This window comes from Dioscorea cayenensis, chromosome 15 (assembly GCF_009730915.1).
Source record: "Dioscorea cayenensis subsp. rotundata cultivar TDr96_F1 chromosome 15, TDr96_F1_v2_PseudoChromosome.rev07_lg8_w22 25.fasta, whole genome shotgun sequence".
In the NCBI taxonomy this organism is placed as follows: domain Eukaryota; kingdom Viridiplantae; phylum Streptophyta; class Magnoliopsida; order Dioscoreales; family Dioscoreaceae; genus Dioscorea; species Dioscorea cayenensis.
Window position 1 is genome coordinate 3,014,978 of NC_052485.1, and position 17,838 is coordinate 3,032,815.

The window sequence follows — 17,838 nt, forward strand, 5'->3', positions numbered from 1 at the left end:
GCTACTTCTATGTTTGCACATATGACTTGGATAAAATCATCTCCAAGCAGTATTAGATCTTTGCTAATAAAATCATTTTCACTTAAAAAAATTTAAAAAATAAATAACAAAAGCGGTATCTATTTTCCTAAACACCCAAAACACCATCCAAAGCAACATAAATTTTAAATAATTGATTAATTGATTCAATTCAATTGCAATCTTAACCATGAAGAGTGAATATTAATATATAATCATCCCCCTTTTCTAATATCTCCAATACTATTAATAATATAATTTTTTTTATAAGTGAATAAACCACAAACAAACATTACTATAGAAAAATTACAAAAAAAAATATTAATTTCACTAATAGTAAAAGCAAAAACAGTACAATAAAACATATAACAACAACAACATAAAAAAATAATAATCAACCGAAAAAATATATATATATATATATATATATATACAAAAGCTGTCTTATTTTTATTCCCCCTTCTTCCTCTGCTGTCTTATTTTTATTTTTTAATTTTTTATAAAATTAATTGAGAAAAAAAAAAGAGTATTGTTTAAACAATACCGAGAGTGTCTCATAATAAACTAACAACAGAGGGTGTTATTTGCAAAAATCCCTCAATAAAACACTCGTGTTTTCATAAACAAGTACCAAACCGCCAAATGCCCGACAACGAATTCGAAGAGACCTTGAGGCCCTGCTCCTCCTCCTCCGCCATCTCCGATCCAAACCCTAATCTTCGGAAGCCTCCCAAATCCTCCATCTCCCGGCAGCTCCGGCGTCTTGATCCGCCGGATGGCCTCTGTCAACTGCCGCGCCAACCCATCAGAGAATCCCTAGCTGAAGACAAGCATGGAGAACCCACATTTGCCCCTCTTCGTCCCCAGCGCGATTCCCGCTCCTTCAGTTTGGATACTAGAGGACCATACGAGCCTCTTGTTCTCTCTTCTCCGGGTGATATCCCTCTTGTTCAGGTTTGAATTGTCTTCTCTTTTCTCTTTTCTTTGTGTCTTTGATTTGCTTGTGAAAAATCTTGAATTTTAGGGTTTGGAGTGGAGAAGAGATAACAGATGAATTCTTTTGTTGATGGACTATGACAGATTTAATTAGGATCCTGCGAGGAAATATTAGATAGGAAGCTAAAAAAGGATAAGGCTTTGCTGAAGGTCTTAAAGATTAGTGTTCTTGACTATCCGTCAAATTAATGTAGTCTAGGGCTTCTAAAATCCTGTTGATTGCTGTATCTGATATTTATGTTGATGGAGCATGAAAATTCATGGCATAGATTTAATTGCTCTTTACTTGGGGTTGTGTTTAATACATGTTGATATCAATAATATTTCATTTCTAATTAGTGTTTTTTTAAAAAGTGGATGGATCGTATTCATTAAGAATCTCATCTAATTAGTTAAATGTGTATTTTTTCTGTAGGTTCCTGCTTCGATCAATTGTAGGCTTCTTGAGCATCAAAGAGAGGGTGTGAGGTTTTTGTATAGCTTGTACAAGAATGACCATGGCGGTGTGCTAGGAGATGATATGTAAGTGTTCTGTTTTTTTTTCTTTCCCCTCCTTTCGGTGGTAAACTGATTGTCTTGTAAATGTTGGTACCTTGTGATTCTATATATAAAGAATATGGACATTGATTTTCAGTTTGTCGGACTAGAGAAACATATATCAGTACCAGCTAATTCTCCATATTTGTTTATTGATTTTGTTATCAGCATTTTACGGATGGGCGATGTCTTTCCTCTTGTTATGTCATTGTTACTAGAGCAAAATAATTTTGATGGCATTGGTAATCCCAATATGGGAAACACTTGTTATATTCAATATTTGCAAAGGACCTGCTTCATCATCATTATATTTGCAGTGGCCTGTGCGAAGTGGGAAAGCTTCTCTTTTCCAATAAATATAATCGTGGGAGTTGTTGTTTTTTCTTTTAAAAAAAAAAACTTGCATTCATTGCTTCATTATTTTTTTATTCTTAACATTGTCAATTTTGGATCTGACATTAGTCTGAATCAGGGGGCTGGGGAAAACCATCCAGACAATTGCTTTTTTAGCTGCTGTATTTGGAAAAGATGCTGAACTTGTAGAACATCTTGATAACCTCAATGTTAATGTGAAAAAAGGCCCAGTTCTGATTGTATGTCCTGCTTCTGTCATTCACAACTGGGAAAATGAGTTTTTGGAATGGGCAGACTTTGATGTGGCTGTTTATCATGGTCCGAATTGTGAAATGATTCTTGAGAAACTGCAAGCTCATTGTATTGAAATACTTATCACCAGTTTTGATACATTCAGAATTCATGACAGAATTCTATCTGAGATTAATTGGGAGATTGTAGTTGTTGATGAGGCACACCGTTTGAAGAATGAAAAATCTCGACTGTATAAAGCATGTTTAGGAATTAAAACCAAAAAAAGGCTTGGTCTTACGGGCACTATAATGCAGAATAAAATCTTAGAATTGTTCAACCTGTTTGATTGGGTTTCACCTGGATCATTGGGAACTAGGGAACACTTTAGAGACTTCTATGAAGAGCCTCTAAAGCATGGTCAAAGGTTAAATGCTCCTGATAGATTTGTTCAAGTTGCGGACAAGAGAAAGCAACACCTGGTTTCAGTTCTTAGAAAGTACTTGTTAAGAAGGACCAAGGAGGAGACTATTGGACACCTAATGTTGGGGAAGGAAGACAATGTTGTTTTTTGTGCCATGAGTGGATTGCAAAAGCGTGTTTACAAGCGGATGTTGGAACAACCTGAAATCCAATGCCTTATAAACAAGGATCTACCTTGCAGCTGTGGAAGCCCTCTAACACAGGCTGAATGCTGCCACAGGATAGTTCCTAATGGAGCAATTTGGTCCTATCTTCACAAGGATAATCCTGAAGGTTGTGACTCATGCCCCTTCTGTCTTGTTCTTCCTTGTCTTATCAAGCTTCAACAGGTAAGTATTATTGCATTTTTGTATCTTTGTTTTAGATTCTTCATGCTTAAAATTATGTCAATGTGATCTTTCAGATAAGCAATCACCTGGAACTCATCAAGCCTAATCCTAAAGATGAAATAGACAAACAGAAGAAGGATGCTGAACTGGCCACCATTGTCTTTGATGCCGATATTGACTTAGTTGGTGGTAGTGCCCAAAACGAGAATTTTATGGGCCTTAGTGATGTGGAGCATTGCGGTAAAATGCAAGCATTGGAGAAGTTACTTCTAACATGGACTTCGAATGGTGACAAGATTCTGCTTTTCAGTTATTCTGTCAGGTAATGTGTCATTAAGTGCCTCCTTTCTTTGAGCACATAATCTGTTGCTTTCAATGATTTTTTTTATTGATTCCTTGTAGGCCATTTCTGTGGTTCTCGATTATCAGTTAGTGAAAGTCAACAACTATTTTCTTCATTGCCTATTCACACATATAGTATATGAATTTTAGTTCCCCTTCAAGTGGGTTGAATATCTAGTTCTCTTTGACTAGAAGTTTGACCATTTAATGGATCTGAAATTAATCGCGGAGAAAACATCAGAATTTAGTGTATATTTGTAATGACCATAGATAGAGAAGTACTCATATTGGGAAAACAAAATGTGGTTCCAAGCCAAGTTGTTCACATTTTCTCCTGTCTACATACCGGGGACAAAATCCAAATAAAGTCTGGATTTCTTCTATTGTAACCAACTGCCTATGTATGACTATTAAGTTGAATTATCCATTCTGATACTACATGATGGTCTAATTTTTAAAATAAACGGTTGCTTTAATCACAATTTATAACTAATCAAGGACTCTTATAACATTATTGGCTTGTTGGTTGTTGTTTGTGGGCCCTAAGTTGATTGATCTTCTCCAAACAGGATGCTGAACATACTCGAGAAGTTTCTCATAAGAAAAGGTTATTGCTTTTCTAGACTTGATGGGTCAACTCCAACAAGCTTGCGACAGTCTCTCGTTGATGATTTTAATAGAAGTCCAAGTAAGCAGGTAATTCTCTAGAACAAGATTCATAAGTAATTATTTAGAAAGACAAATAGATGAACTTAATACTTTATCTGTATTTCACCATAGGTATTCCTCATATCAACCAGGGCTGGTGGTTTAGGGCTGAATTTGGTCAGTGCAAACCGTGTCATAATATTTGATCCAAACTGGAATCCTGCACAAGATTTGCAGGCGCAGGATAGATCATTTCGCTATGGTCAGAAAAGACATGTTGTGGTCTTTCGTCTTCTGTCTGCTGGTTCCCTTGAAGAACTTGTTTATTCTCGGCAAGTTTATAAACAACAGCTTTCTAACATAGCTGTTTCGGGAAAAATGGAAAAACGTTACTTTGAAGGAGTCCAGGTGATACCAGTGCATCACCCTCTTGTTTTCTTTACTTAAACTCACAAGTTTTGGTTATAAACGTGTTCAATGTGCTTTCATTGACTTTGTTACTGCAGGATTGCAAGGAATTCAAAGGTGAGCTATTTGGAATATGCAATTTGTTTCGTGACTTGTCAGACAAACTGTTCACAAGCGAGATTATTGAACTGCATGGAAAACAGCAGCCTGAGTGTGAACATGCTCACTGCACCGTTGACTCAAGCAACATTGAGGTAGACAGTACTATACAGTGCCTGTTAATCAATCCAAAATTTATTGATCATCACTGTCGTAATAAAGAAACAGAAGAAGTACATGAAGAAACTACAGGATTCTGTGTTCTGCCCATGGATTCAGAAAACAAAGTTAAGCTAACGGATCTGGGTAAGTGATGTCTCCTCTGATTTTATATGTACTCGCGAAAGCTACTGAATTATAACCCCAAAATATATATATATATATATATATATGAGACCAGTGGTTTTCTCCATTGTTTTATATTAACAAATCCTCTGTCATTATCATGTGCTGCAAAGCAGCCATGTTCTTGGTTTATTGAACATTCTGTTCTTTGACAGGCATTGTATATGCTCATCGTAATGAGGAGGTTGTCAATATGAGACCAGCTAAGCTAGTTAAGAACACTGAAGAAATTAAAAACAGAGACAACACCACACTGATCTTTTCCAAGACAATGGTTAGCAATGATACAGTAGGTGCCTACAAGAGAAAGATGCCTACCAAAGAGCAAAAACTGAGAGAATACAAGCGGATTGCGCAATACATGGGCATGGAAGCACTTCAGTTCAGCAGGTGGATACTCTCTGCATCTCCGCCGGAGTTGGATCAAATGCTTCAAAATTACAAGAAGAAAAAGAGCAGTGTGCAAAAGCCAAATCTTAATTTTGAGCATGATCATCAACATGCAGGTGTTACATAGAAATTGAAAAATAATCAACAAAATGCTAACTTGTGTTAGTTTTATATATCATTTTTAATTATGTATGTAAACCTTGCCACAAAGTTGCATGCCGGGTTTCCTTGCCTGACTCTTTATCACAATCTCCATCACCAGATTCTGCTTGGGAGCAGGTGATTATATATTCCTTTCTTGCTTTTCAGTTTTATGAATATTTGTTCTGTTTATATAAACCTGTGATTTATGAATGAACCATCATTTGCAGGTACTGAGCTTGGACTGGCTTGGCTCGTCCCAATTATACTTGGTTCCATCAAATCAAATTGAGCTTGATCTGAATAAGGTGAGTTTGAGCTTTGACTAATCACTTAAATGGGATTGTGGTGACAATTGAAGAGGATTTGGTTAGAATTTTAGTAAGAATTTCGAATAATAACTCTTTCATTTAAAACATAATTAGAATTTTAAGTCTTCTTAATGAGTTTATATATATATATATATATATAATCTATAAAAACAAAGTTTACAACATGCTTTGTCTCAATCAACCAACTTCATACCTGTCTTTACTAAAATACTATTTTTGATATTATTTATAATAACATTAAAAAAAAAAAGTTTTCTCTACCATTTTGGCATTTAAAAAAAAAAAAATCTAAAATGCTAAGAATGCGAGAGCATCACATATCATTTGTCTGCTCTGTTTTGTATATTTCAGTGGGCCAACTAATTATGACCGTCCTCTGAGCAAGTGGTTGCTAATTGACCAGAAATGTCCAGAAAAGTCCTTGAGGCCAGTGGAGCTGAATTGTCCTTGTTGGAGTGGTTGCGAACTTGGGTTGTTTTATGGCTTCATAAATTATTAAATTCACAAGGTGAGAACAACAAACAATCAAACATGTGGGGGTCTTTGATTTGATTTGATGAACCATGTTTACATTGTCATCTTGTCAATTTTGGCAGCTTTGGTATTTATGTTACACTTATATTTATCCATATGTTCCAAGTTTTGTTACACCGGACCGAACCTTCCAGGCTGTGCACTCACGACAATAGTAACTTTTTCATAGCCTGAACTCTTCCCACAATATTAGATTTTTTTTTTCCTTGTCCAAATCCCTTCATTCCTTGCCATTGAATATTGAACATTTTCTTTAGCTCAATTAGTTCCTTGACGTTTAATTTTTCCTACAATATTATATTTTTCATTGCCTTAATGAGTACCTTGTTGTTGAATTCTTGCTGCTTCAATATTTGATTGTTTTGTTGATTTTGACTAGTTCAGTTCGTTGACAGTGAATTGTTCCTACAATTATAGATTTTCCATTGGCTCAATTAGTCCCTTTGACACTGAATTTTTTTTTTTTTTTTAATGTTTATCTATAAGATTATTTTCATATAATTTATTAAAAATAACTATAGAAAATGACACTGAAAAAAACAATCTAGCTAATCTCTTTTATATTATAATAAAATATTTGGTATTATATTTCTCTTTCAAGTATATATATATATAGTATTTTTTAAATAAAATAGACAAATTATGTTGAATACGTCTTTAAATAAAAAAAATTAATATTTTAAAATATTTATATTTTTATTTGACGTAAATTAAGATTCGAATTTATCTTTTCAAGCCGATTAATTAATAAATAAATAAACAAGTCATTGGTTCCTCTTCTAACGAAAAAAGAAAAAAATTTAGATAACTTTGATACTGACCGTATAAGTTTGTGAATGTGACATCTTATCCTCTTTCTTTTTTTCAACGGCTGGGAATTTAATTGAATAAAATATTTGTAATAGCCACTATATTATTTCAAAGATATATTCATATATACAAGCGAAGACAGTCAAACCTTAGTAATTAATATTTATTAAACTAATTCAAAGTATACATAAAAGAATCATTCTTACCCGTGATTGAAAAACATAAAATAATCTAGCATTTCCCATGCCATTACAATAACAGTTATTCAGTCATGTGAAGAACAACTCATCTGCTGACATTGACAATTGACATGAAGAGCTTCAATAATTCCAGAAGATTAATGCATACTTTGTACAATTTATCTCCATTTGGTACAACCCTCTCCCCACTCGAGATTATTTTTTTTTATTTTTTTTTTTATTTACAAATAAACGATAAATGCCTTTTTTTTAAGAATAAGTCAGGGACATGCACATATGAGGAGTAGAGTTCAATGTTGACTTATATGTTCTCACTTTGCGTGGACATGAAATTTGATTTCGGGTCTTCTCTAAAATGAACGCTTTATATAAAAAATTAAGTACTAATTGACTTAAATGCTGTTTTGAATGGGATTGAAAGAGATATTGAAAAAATAAATAAATAAATAAATAAATAATAGTTATGTAGTAAACCACGTCTTGATAGTCTAAAAACAACACCATAAATCATAATATGGAAAAAGAAAGGACGTGATTGAAAGGGTTAGACTTTTTATATAGAATGGTGTAGAAGGGACCAACCTGTCTGATTTTGTTGTTTTTTTTTTAAAAAAAAAATTAAAGTTATTATTTCCAATAATTGCATCTCTCACGCTTCTTTGAGAAAGCATGTCTGGTACTGTGTCACAGGCCTGACTTGCACCCTAAAACATCATAAATCATAAGTGACTCTAGTGGGGAACTTCACCCAATACTTTCCAAGTCCGAAGACTTTCTAATTTATACCTAATGTGTGATTAAATTTGGGTGGATTCAGGTCCACCACTTTAATATTATTTGTAAAAAAAAAAATTAAGTTTGCACTCTAAAATACTGATTTAATGAGAGCCACTTATTTATAAATTTAAAGATCTCTCGCTACCTGAATGACTTATTATTAAATTTAACTATGGTTAAAATCACTAGATTTTTTATAAGAGGGATTTTTTTTTTTTGAAAAAATTAATTTGAATCTCAACTTATACAGTAAAATATACATGATATAAAGTTTTAACTCCTCGTTTTTACATGTTTTAATATGAGGGTTGGTCATGCATTTAATTAAAAAAATGAAATAAAATAAATTGAGTGTAGCAACGTGAGTCACACTCTCTAGCAAACTTAACTGCAGCTAGACCAGTTAATACACATTACACACAGAGGACACAAATGTTGTTAAGTTATATTGGCTTTTGACTCTAAATTTGAAACGTGATCTGATTTGCTTTTATGGCCACTTTGATGAACTTGTCGGCCTTTCATTTCACGTGCATGTATTTAATAATAATCACGAGCGAATAGCAACTAGTAAACAAAGGTTTTTTTTTCTTTATATACTAATACAACTTCATTTCCTTTTCTTTATTGAATTTATAGTGTAAACACTAAACATGATAATCTTTGTTTTGGTTTTATTTTATTGACAACTGCACCAATTCCTTTTTATTTATAGTATGACCTGTGTCTCTAATTTATAACATGTTACACAAGTCTAAATTAAATTAGGAAGCAAGGGAATTAAGCATGCTAATCATTATAATTCATCCATTTATAATTTGAGCATTGACTATATATACACACACACACATATCTATTTAACAGAGGTTTTTAGCATTTAATTTCAGATAATTTTAAAAAATCTCTGTTTTAGCACAAACTCAAAAATATTTAATATTACAAGTTTGGTTTTTTAAAATATTTTTATGATTTGATAAATATCAATAAACCACGTGTTAGATAAAACACACCCTCATCCTTAGACAACAAGAATTAGATCCTTGATTATCTCTTCACGTGGAGAGGACTCGGTTGGCTTTATCCTATTTTTTCTTTCAATATCTATTTTTATCCATATTATTTCAAAACAAACCATGTGATCTCAACATTTGATTTTTTTTTTTTTAAAAAAAAAATTATTTCTATTTCTATTTTAAAAAAAAAATCTTTTACCCAATATAGCTATTCTAATCCCTTTATTAATTTTTATCCTTTAATTTTTATCTCATAATCGAAGTCTCCTTCCAATTTAAGATAAATAATCATTTCACTTTAGTAAACACTAATAACATGGAAATTCCACACCTAACGTGTGGGAAATATTTCATACCTAACCCACAAAATTTTCTTCCCAATAATAATTTCTTAATGAGTTTTCTATTCTTATAAAAAAATACGGCAGTTTTCTTAAAAAAAAACCAAAAAATAAAAATTTAATGAATCTATATCCTATATATATATAGCCTATATCTTAAAAAAGAAAATAAAAAAAAAATTAGTGGTACATATTTCACTATTCAAGATATACCATTTATTTATTTATTTATTTATTTTCACACATAAAATTAAATTATCACAAAAAAATTTATTTTATTTTATTTAAGCTCTCTCATCTCATGAGTCCCATCTGTGACCGTAAACTGGCCAGAAGCTAAAGGACGTCTCTCTCTCTTTTATCCTGCAAACCAGAGCTTCTCAAGAAAGGAGCCATGGCTTCAACTCCATTGTTGGAGTCTCATGGTAGAAGGAAAGAAGAAGAGGAAAGATGGTGGAGAAGATGTCTAGACCTGGAGGAAGCCAAGAACCAGTTCTACTTTGCAATTCCCATGATATTAACCAACATGTCATACTATGGTATCACTCTTGTCTCAGTCATGTTTGCTGGTCATCTTGGCCAACTTGAGCTTGCTGGCTCCACTCTTGGCAACTCTTGGAGCATGGTCACTGGCATAGCACTCATGGTATTCAATTTCTCATGTTTTATTTTTGAAAAAAACTTTGATGATAATGTTTCATGATATGTAATCTATCTGTTTCTGTTTCTGTTGATGTTTTCATTTCAGACTGGTTTGAGTGGTGCTCTTGAAACTCTATGTGGTCAAGGATTTGGTGCTAAGATGTACAAAATGCTTGGAATATACTTGCAGACATCAATCATTACTTCTACTTTCTTTTGTATTTTGGTGTCCATTACGTGGTGTTTTTCTGAGACAATACTTCTTTGGCTTCACCAAGATCCACATGTTTCTAAAATGGCTGCAGTTTACTTGAAGTATTTCATTCCAGGGATTTTTGCTTATGGATACCTGCAGTGTGCTTTGAGATTTCTGCAGACACAGTCAGTGGTTATCCCACTAGTGATTTGTTCTGCAGTTCCCTTGGCTTTGCATTTTGGTATTACTTATCTTTCGGTTTATGTTCTTGGATTTGGCTTCAAGGCTGCTTCACTCTCTGCATCTTTGTCCCTTTGGATTTCATTCTTCATGCTGGCATGTTATATCAAGTTCTCAGATAAATTTAGGCACACTTGGGGTGGATTTTCACTTGAATCACTCCATCATGTTCTTCCATACATGAAGTTAGCTCTTCCATCTGCACTCATGGTCTGGTTAGTATCTAATTTTTTTCTTTTTTCTTTTCACTTAAATATTCATATCCACAACTATCATCACTTTTCTAATTGATTTGATTCATCTACCATTCCAGCTTGGAGTATTGGGCTTTTGAGTTCTTGGTTCTGTTGGCAGGATTACTACCAGACTCTGAAAACAGCACTTCATTGCTTGCTATGTGGTTGGTGCATATTTATACCTACATCTATAAATACACTGACATATTCACACGTATATATGCATATTATATTGTTCTTTTCTTTAAACTGTTTGTGATAATTAATACAGTGTGAATACTGAAGCGTTGGCATTCATGGTCACATATGGATTTGCTGCAGTTGCTAGGTAAGATCATTATCATTCACTGCATATGTTTGTCAGTTTAAATCACTTTGATATTCACTTAGCATATGATTTTTTATTGAACTTAGCACTCATGTGTCAAATGAACTGGGAGCTGGGAACATTGAGAAAGCAAAGAATGCAGTTTCTGTGGCGCTAAAACTTGCAGTAGTTCTTGCCTTAACCACTGTTCTGGTGTTGCTCTTTGGTCATGATCTTTGGGCTAGCTTTTTCAGTGATAGTCCTGAAATTATTCACAAGTTTGCTTACATGACTCCCTTGCTTGCATTCTCTATGTTATTTGATACTGCTCAAGGAGTTCTATCAGGTAGTGTTTTGAAGCCATTGTTTTCTAATCAGTTACTCTCTAATTTTATATTAAACTCTCTTTTTTATGGTTCTAAGTACTTTGAATTGAAATGATAGGAGTGGCTAGAGGATGTGGTTGGCAACACTTGGCAGCATGGACTAATCTTGTAACATTCTATGGAATTGGAGCTCCCTTTAGCTCTTCTATTTGGATTTAAGCTTGGATTTCAGGATAAGGTGAGTTTGCAACTTTGTTCATTGTGTAACTTTGTTCAGTGATTTTTTACTGTCTTATTTACCTGCAGGGATTGTGGATTGGTTTAATTTGCTGTCACCTTGTTTGCAACTTTGTACATTTTGTGTAGCTTTCTTTGTTCAGTGATTTTTACTGTTTTATTTAACCTGCAGGGATTGTGGACTGGTTTGATTTGTGGCCTTGCCTGTCAAGCATGCACATTGTTAGTGATCACTCTCAGGACTAAATGGAAGAAACTGGACTTGCCTGCGAATGATGAAACATCGCATATGATCGTTTGATTTCCATAATTTTGTTTCTCTTGTTTACTAGTGTTGTAATCATTACTGTATCAGATTGTTTACAAGTGTTATAATCAGCAGATATCAAAGATTTTAAAATAAAGACCATGAGAAAGTTTCCGACTATATATACAAATTACATTGCCAAGATTTGTCGAGTCGTGGACATTGATAATGTCTGAATTTTGTTCTTGTTTTAAGCATCAGAATGATGCAGTTCTATCAGGTGAGCAAATGAGGGCTGCTCTCAGTGTTATCTCAGTGATTTTTACTGTTTTATTTACCTGCAGGGATTGTGGCTTGGTTTAATTTGTGGTCTCACTTGTCAAGCATGCGCACTGTTAGTGATCACTCTCAGGACTAAACAGAAGAAACTGGACCTGCCCATGAATGATGAAATATCATGCCTCATCGTCTAATTTCCGCAATTTTGTTTATCTTGTTTACATGTGTTGTAATCAGCACAGACTTGGAACATTTTAAAATGAAGACCATGAGAAATTTTCCGACAGTTTGTTTATGTACAAATTATGTCATCAAGATTCGTCGAGACATGGACATCAATAATGTCAAAATTTTGTTCTTGTTTTCAGCATTGGAATGATGTTGTTCCATCAGGTGAGTAAACTCGGGCCGCCCTCCGTGGCATTTCTGGACTGGTCTTGGCCGTGCTGATTTCTCGTCATTTGCACATCGCGAGCAAAGTTCGTCCGAGCTTTTGCATACGGAGCTTCTCTAGCTGCAAACAGAATGTAAATATTGAGCTTAATCGTGTGGTGTAATTTAGAAGTGATGTTCTGGACTCGTAAATGTTTCGTATCCTTACACGCAGCAATTCTTTGAGCCCGGAGTATGTTTTGCCTTCGCTTCCACCAGCATGTCATACACACGAGCAGCAGTACAAATGCGAACAATGCTCCGAGTGCAATCCCAACCTTAGCAGCAATTGAGAGGTGAGGCCCACATGACAGTAAGCCGGGGATGCCACACAAACCTGCATTGCCGGTAAAGCTGCAATTGAACATTGAAATGAGTAATTGGATTAAATACAATGGCAGATATTTAAACTCCATCTTAATACAGAAAAAGGAGGCCGATATCCACAGTAATGGGTAGTTCTTACTTGAAACTAGCTCGGTGAAGAGGCCGTCCTCCAAGATTGGCTGGAACTCTTCCTGAAAGCAAGTTTCCGTTGAGATTCCTGAAGTAACAATTGGTAGCAAGTTAAAATTTCTTCGGATTGTGAATAAAAAACAGTAATATTGGCAAACATTGATGATTGAAACAATCTCCTTACAGTATCTGTAATGCTGTCAACCGGCCTAGACTCTCAGGAATTGAACCATTGAGCTCATTGTATGAGAGATCTCTGAAATGCATATTATTTAGTATCGACACAACAGAAAATTAATTGTGTTGCTCTAAAAGCAAGGGTAGAGGCAATAGTGACTTACAATGTCTCTAATTTTGTGAGAGTACCAAGAGCCGATGGTATCGTCCCATGAATGCTGTTCTCGCTCAAGTTTCTAAAAAGGGAAAACATTATTCATCGTTTGTGAAGAAGAGAACATCAAGAGAGATTCCAAATGATAAAGAGGAATGAAACAAGCTAGAAAAAAAGTTTCATAGATACTCCGGCTGGTGGATACTGACTGAATGAGCGATATGATCCAAATTGAACATAAAACAAGAGAGCAAAAGAAAGAGCAGCAGAACTCACATGCTCTGTAAATGTTGAAGCTTAGATATGTCGCTAGGCAAGAAGCCTCTCAATCCTTGATTATCCAGACCTCTGTAGAATCAGATGCAAAATCTCATGAGTCAAGCAAACAAATTAGACAAAGTCTAAACAAGTTACTTAATGTTCCCTGCCAATCCCAAGTGTTTTAAACTTATAAAATGCAATGTATGATTTCTAAGCTAATTAAGAATTAGGACATATACATCTTTCACCCGCCAAAAATCATAGCAAACTTCTTAAACACTTGAACTAGAAATTTGTGCTTCGAAAAAAAAACAGAAAAATAATAGCAATAATAAAGAAAGTTATGTCCAAATCTTGTTTCAGCAAGCTTGGAAATTTTATATGATTAGTCAAAGTTTCTGACTCTGAGAAACTAAGAAATAACAAGATTGCTGAAAAAAACAATAGATCCTGCTTCTATTATCATTTTAATTTCATCAATTAAAAAGAAATGGAACACGTACAGTCCATCGATGACCCATCTGCTGCTTTGGCTGTCAAACTGGCAATCCACTCCACTCCAAGGATGTTGCTGGGGAACACATGGGTCACCATTCCAGCCAAAACGAAGAGGAAGCCCCAGTGCACTCCTCAAGCTTTGTAAAGCAGTAACTGTTGAAAGTTCACTAATTGTTCAAAAAAGTAGATGGCACAGAGAATTGCTTAAATGGAAGAGTATAGATTGAGAATTTGTACAAATACAGGTGGCTTACCTTCTTCTGCTGAGGTTTTGAACTCTGTGGTAATCACCTCAAAGACTTCAATTGCGTTAATGATTGCGTGACTTCCGTTTGCTGGACGTAAGGTCACTGTCAGGGTCCTCCCAGTCATAGCAATAGTTTGATTGAGAACAAGAGCAGCAAATTGTTTTCCTGCCATCTGAATGACATCCACATCATTAAATTTAAGATCACCGTTAAACAATATGTCAAAGACTCTTTGTCCTTGTTTGGTGATCCTGGGATCTATCTCAGCAAAGTGAAGCCAGATTGAATAATTTTTGTTCGGGTCCACCTCCATCTGAAATGATATTTCTGGTTGCCTGTCATTGCTAACAATTGCCGATTGATACAGTCTTTGCGGGTAAAAGTTTGGTGGAACCGACGCTTGAATGATCTTACTCTCTGTTGAAATTGCCATATCAGAGCCTTGGTCAAAAGTTTTAACTCCTAACCAGAATCTGTCTCCACCCCAGTGATCTCCATCATAATCTTCATCAAAGGCTGGTTTCCCAGTACCACATGTCAATCTTTTAGCAGTTCTGAGTACGGTACCCTTTCCGTGAGTTGGATCAAAAGAATATGCATTGTCATCAACTTGAAGAATTTCAATAGAAAGGACGGATGGGTCTCCATGACCAGTGCTATGGAAGCAGATAGCAATCGATGTACCAGTGACGAACACTAATGCCTCGACAAATGATTGTTCCTCAACAGTACTCCAACCAGGTTGCAAAGAATAAATTTGAGTTCCCTCAATAGAAATGTCAAACAAAGGCTCACTATCAACAGCAGGATCCTTAACTATAGCAAAGAAAAGCCTCACTAGATAGTGTCGTCCTCGAGGAATCCTATTGATAATATAGCAATTTTCAGGACCATCAGAGAGAGGAAAATAGCGAAGTGTTTCAAGCTCCGGCGTTGTATAACTTGTTTTAGAAGCATTTGCGAGTCTTCCACCAGTATAACCAAAATCCCTGAACCACAGGGTATCCGTAGGAGGTGTGTGAACATTACGACGAGCTCCACAACTAATACGAATTGCAAATGGATCTGCAGCAGAAGAATAACTCATTTGACAAGGTTCTATGCTTATTGATGAGAATTTAAATAATAAAAAAAAAGGTTACTTGAAAATAAATCTTAAAGACATGTAATTGTGCATTTTGAAATACAGAATTTTGATATGACATACACATTCAAGTAATCCATTATTATAAACATATGATTATGTAGCCTGTTTCTATTGAATACTCTTGAGAGTAGAAAAAAGTTAATTTTCCACTATAGGTGACTAGCAGATAAGTACACCAGTGCTGATGGTCCTCGAATTGTAAAGAAGATGAAAGCATAATCTAAGGTAGAGGGGGTGAATGAAAGGGCAACTACATTGGTTTCCATATGAACATGATGGAACAGCAAAATCAACCAATTGAATTCCAAAATCACTGGAAACAAAATATGAACTTCAATTATCGGTTTATCGAGATCAAGGGAACCCAGCAAGTAACTGCAAAACAAAATGGTAACTTGAACCGGAATGTTGTAATTAACATTTTCATCAAATTAAACAAAAAATTGATGTTCAAATCCCACAAATCTAAAGGATAAAATTGTTTAACCAGTGCATTCTATGAAGCCAATGCTACCAAATTTGCCGGTTGAAACAAAATCCCTCAAGATATTTCAAGAGTTTCATCCATGCTATCCATCAGATTACTCATTTTAAGTATCCAAGCACTATTTTTTTTTGGCCACCATAACTGCATTGTTCCTCAAGATTAAAACTTGACAACAAATACATTCCTCAGATTTAATCCAAAGCTTCTAAAACAAAAAAAACAAAAAAAATAATCCAATCAAAACAGAGCAAAGCACTAAAGCAAAATCAGAAAAGGGAAAGCCAAGAAAAACCACCTCCATTCAATAAACAACAACCCAACACATACAGGTGTTGAAAATCCTGCCTGATCTAGCATTCTCAAGTTGAAATTTTGCTCCCCCCATCTACTTCTATGCATCAAATCAAACTCAAAAAAGCAAACAAAATCAAAACTTACCCTTATTATGATCAGCAGAAACACATAAACCAGCAACTCCCACAAGGATGAAAAGCTGCCATCTTTGCAAGGAAATGGAGGACCTCCACATCCTTCTCTCCTCCTCAACCCCTTTTCCTTCAACCCAACCCCTTCTCTCTCTCTCTCTCTCTCACACACACACACACACACAGCCTTAATCTATATTTTAAGTGCAGTGTGTGAATGCAGTCACATGAATGAAGTGCTTATCTGAGAAGAAAGAGTGGTTAGTTAGTAATAATAGAAAGAAACAGACAAGGACTAGTGTGGGGGGGGACAAGAAGTGGGCTCTTATTATTCTTCTCTCTTTTGACTTTATATCAATGTGAGAGCTAGTTCTATGCAAAGATTGATGCTAAAAATATAGATATGTATATATATATATAAAAAGCTATAATAATAATAATAATAATAATTGAAGGAGAAATTGAATGAATGGATTAAGTGGGAATATGAAATGATAAAAATATCTTAATAGGAATTAGTTAATATGAGTTTAAGTAAAGAGTGCATGAATGGAAACCATGATCCAGAGTTGTGGTTGATGGTTGACATGATAGCAACATCAGACCAGCAAGACAATAGACAGGAAAAGATTCTGGCTCACACGCTTGTCTTCTCACACTGATTGACACGTGTGCTCTTTAATACTCATACAAGTAAATTTCTTTTTTTTATTTATTGTTAAAATTTTGATTTTTTTATTAGCTATTGGATTTTACCACTAGGTCCACTACATTATCTTACAAATTGTTATATACATTTACATACACAAATTTGCCGACCGGGATGTCCGCATATTTTAAATTTGTTAAGTAATTATTCCCTCCCCGGGTCTATTTTTAAGAATCTGTCTCCATCGTCATTCTTTTATTTTATTTTATTTTTATCATATGGGATATCTAGCCTTAATTTAGAATATGTGAAATCACTATAATAATCAAAGTTAATTTTACAAACTAATAATTTTTTTATTTATTAATATTTAATTTCTTGATGTATGGTATTCATATTTTTGTTAAAGAGATAAGTTCGAATCTCAGCTAATACAAAATGGGAGCATATTGAGTTAAAATATTAATTTTTTGTATGTATGACTCTCACATAATTTATCTATATTTTTTTAAAAAAATAATTTTATATATAATAAAAAAAATTAACAACTAATATTCTTAAAATACATATATGAAAATAATAATGTATGGCGAAAACCACCTAATTCGAGTAGTTGAGCTTGTCACCTTTTAAAAAAAATAATAATAATAATAATAATGTAAGACAAACACAATGGCATAAAAAAATTGTAAAAAAAAAAATGAATGCAAAATAAAACTTTTGAATGAAATATTTCATATTTCAACTTAATATAAGATATATGGAAATGACCTTTTCAGAATTTTATTTTTCTTTGATACATATAATTTCGTAAGTATCTAATTTTTATTATGCAGTTAATGAGATATTAAAATTCGTGAGACAAT

General features: G+C 34.1%; 3 protein-coding genes across 3 annotated transcripts; 2 read left to right on the plus strand and 1 right to left on the minus strand.

The window, feature by feature from the left end:
• Window positions 1-660: 660 nt before the first annotated feature.
• Window positions 661-6,282, plus strand: LOC120277463 (switch 2). Its single transcript, XM_039284320.1, has 10 exons — window positions 661-972; window positions 1,430-1,536; window positions 2,024-2,948; window positions 3,023-3,270; window positions 3,860-3,986; window positions 4,071-4,346; window positions 4,445-4,751; window positions 4,946-5,459; window positions 5,552-5,629; window positions 6,005-6,282. The coding sequence occupies exons 1-8, from the start codon at window positions 661-663 to the stop codon at window positions 5,305-5,307; spliced, it is 2,664 nt and encodes an 887-aa protein (XP_039140254.1). The 3' UTR covers window positions 5,308-5,459; window positions 5,552-5,629; window positions 6,005-6,282.
• A 3,353-nt stretch (window positions 6,283-9,635) lies between these two features.
• LOC120277115 (protein DETOXIFICATION 19-like) lies at window positions 9,636-11,963 on the plus strand. The gene is given in 8 exon segments (XM_039283860.1): window positions 9,636-9,974; window positions 10,077-10,621; window positions 10,720-10,806; window positions 10,914-10,970; window positions 11,057-11,295; window positions 11,394-11,464; window positions 11,466-11,513; window positions 11,685-11,963. Coding segments are annotated over 8 exon segments (1,428 nt in total). The 5' UTR covers window positions 9,636-9,722; the 3' UTR covers window positions 11,814-11,963.
• Window positions 11,964-12,174: 211 nt separating this feature from the next.
• Window positions 12,175-16,650, minus strand: LOC120277114 (receptor-like protein 4). Its single transcript, XM_039283859.1, has 9 exons — window positions 16,337-16,650; window positions 14,271-15,329; window positions 14,022-14,169; window positions 13,534-13,605; window positions 13,268-13,339; window positions 13,111-13,182; window positions 12,937-13,014; window positions 12,640-12,824; window positions 12,175-12,552 (listed from the first exon to the last, which is right to left on the minus strand). The coding sequence occupies exons 1-9, from the start codon at window positions 16,425-16,427 to the stop codon at window positions 12,428-12,430; spliced, it is 1,902 nt and encodes a 633-aa protein (XP_039139793.1). The 5' UTR covers window positions 16,428-16,650; the 3' UTR covers window positions 12,175-12,427.
• Between the last annotated feature and the right edge of the window lie 1,188 nt (window positions 16,651-17,838).

Bases quoted from the DNA above. Each gene is read 5' to 3' on its own strand.
- LOC120277463 (XM_039284320.1), top strand. From the start codon at position 661: ATGCCCGACAACGAATTCGAAGAGACCTTGAGGCCCTGCTCCTCCTCC. The intron at 973-1,429 runs GTTTGAATTGTC...TTTTTTCTGTAG, and splicing joins GTGATATCCCTCTTGTTCAG to GTTCCTGCTTCGATCAATTG. The intron at 3,987-4,070 runs GTAATTCTCTAG...ATTTCACCATAG, and splicing joins ATAGAAGTCCAAGTAAGCAG to GTATTCCTCATATCAACCAG.
- LOC120277114 (XM_039283859.1), bottom strand. From the start codon at position 16,427: ATGTGGAGGTCCTCCATTTCCTTGCAAAGATGGCAGCTTTTCATCCTT. The intron at 15,330-16,336 runs GTAAGTTTTGAT...CTTCTGCTGCAG, and splicing joins TTCTGCTGATCATAATAAGG to ATCCATTTGCAATTCGTATT. The intron at 12,553-12,639 runs GTAAGGATACGA...TTCTGTTTGCAG, and splicing joins GGCTCAAAGAATTGCTGCGT to CTAGAGAAGCTCCGTATGCA.